At 58.6% G+C, this 1,364-nt stretch overlaps 1 protein-coding gene across 1 annotated transcript in view; it reads right to left on the reverse strand.

The window, feature by feature from the left end:
- The window catches only part of LOC130587580 (uncharacterized), a gene marked incomplete at its 5' end in the record, with an annotated part of 4,537 nt that extends 3,177 nt beyond the window's left edge, over nucleotides 1-1,360 (reverse strand). Inside the window, 3 exons of the mRNA XM_057388560.1 lie at nucleotides 6-195; nucleotides 1,014-1,125; nucleotides 1,235-1,360. Coding sequence (XP_057244543.1) covers nucleotides 6-195; nucleotides 1,014-1,125; nucleotides 1,235-1,360 — 428 coding nt within the window. The remainder of the gene's footprint in view (nucleotides 1-5; nucleotides 196-1,013; nucleotides 1,126-1,234) is intronic.
- Nucleotides 1,361-1,364: the final 4 nt, after the last annotated feature.

Here is a 1,364-nt window from a genome sequence, read left to right on the forward strand (position 1 = left end):
ATCCCATTCCCTCACCCAGGGAGCGCAGGTTGATCTCCTCGGTGATCTTGGCCTCCTCCAGCAGCTCCTCCTGGGTCAGGGGCCTCTCGTAGTTGGGGCCTCCCTTCTTCCTCTTGGACTGCACCTGGCGCTCCTGGAGCCGCAGGAACGTCTGCCGCGTGTGCTCCGTGGTGGACTGGCGCATGTGCTTCCGGCCTGGGGGACACGGGGATGATCCCAAAGGATCCTGATCCCAATCCCTGGATCACCCAGGGATCCTGATCCCAACCCCAGAGATCCCAAAGGATCCCCAGAATCCCCATCCCATCCCCTGAGATCCCACGGGATCCCATTTATCAGGGAATGTCTGCCGCGTGTGCTCCGTGGTGGACTGGCGCATGTGCTTCCGGCCTGGGGGACATCAGCGGGAATTTTGGGAATGATCCCAACCCCCAGAGATCCCAAAGGATCCCCAGAATCCCCATCCCAAACCCCACAGGATCCCGTTTATCAGGGAACGTCTGCCACGTGTGCTCCGTGGTGGACTGGCGCATGTGCTTCCGGCCTGGTGGACACGGGGAACTGTGGGAATTTCAGGAATGATCCCATGGGATTTGTTCCCAGTTCCACAGGATCATCCAGACATCCCCAGGATCCCGTTTCCGTTCCCTGGATTATCAGCAACTCTCCCACAGGATCCTGTTTTCACCCCAGACCAATGGGAACTCCCCCACAGGATCCTGTTTTCACCCCAGATCAATGGGAACTCTCCCACAGGATCCTGTTTTCATCCCAGACCAATAGGAACTCTCCCACAGGATCCTGTTTTCATCCCAGATCAATGGGAACGCTCCCACAGGATCCTGTTTTCATCCCAGACCAATGGGAACGCTCCCACAGGATCCTGTTTTCACCCCAGACCAATGGGAACTCTCCCACAGGATCCTGTTTTCATCCCAGATCAATGGGAACTCTCCCAAAGGATCCCATTCCCATCTGGGATCGCCAAAACCCCGTTCCCAGCCCACACTCACTGTCCCCCACATCCTCCTGCAGCTCCAAGGGCACGGATTTCACCTCCCGAGTTTTCTGGGATCCTCCCCGGGGCCCCTCCGCCTTCTTGGCCCGCAGGCTCTTGAGGGGCTCCTGCGGGGACAGAAACAGGATCACGAGTGAGGACAGGATTAAAACAACSCCAAAATCATGGATTTGGGGCGGGTTTTTCCAGAATAATCCCCCGGGAATGGCGCCATACCCGGTATGCCTTGGTGAGGACRCGGCGGCGGCGCTGGGGCTCGGCCTCGTCCTGCTCTGAGCCCGGCTCGTCGCCCTCATCGATGTCAAAATCTGAGTCCACCTCGTCATCGCTGTCAGAGTGCTCCCCC

This window comes from Malurus melanocephalus, unplaced genomic scaffold, assembly GCF_030028575.1.
Source record: "Malurus melanocephalus ecotype Western Australia unplaced genomic scaffold, MMel_1.1 scaffold_2102, whole genome shotgun sequence".
Lineage (NCBI taxonomy): Eukaryota > Metazoa > Chordata > Aves > Passeriformes > Maluridae > Malurus > Malurus melanocephalus.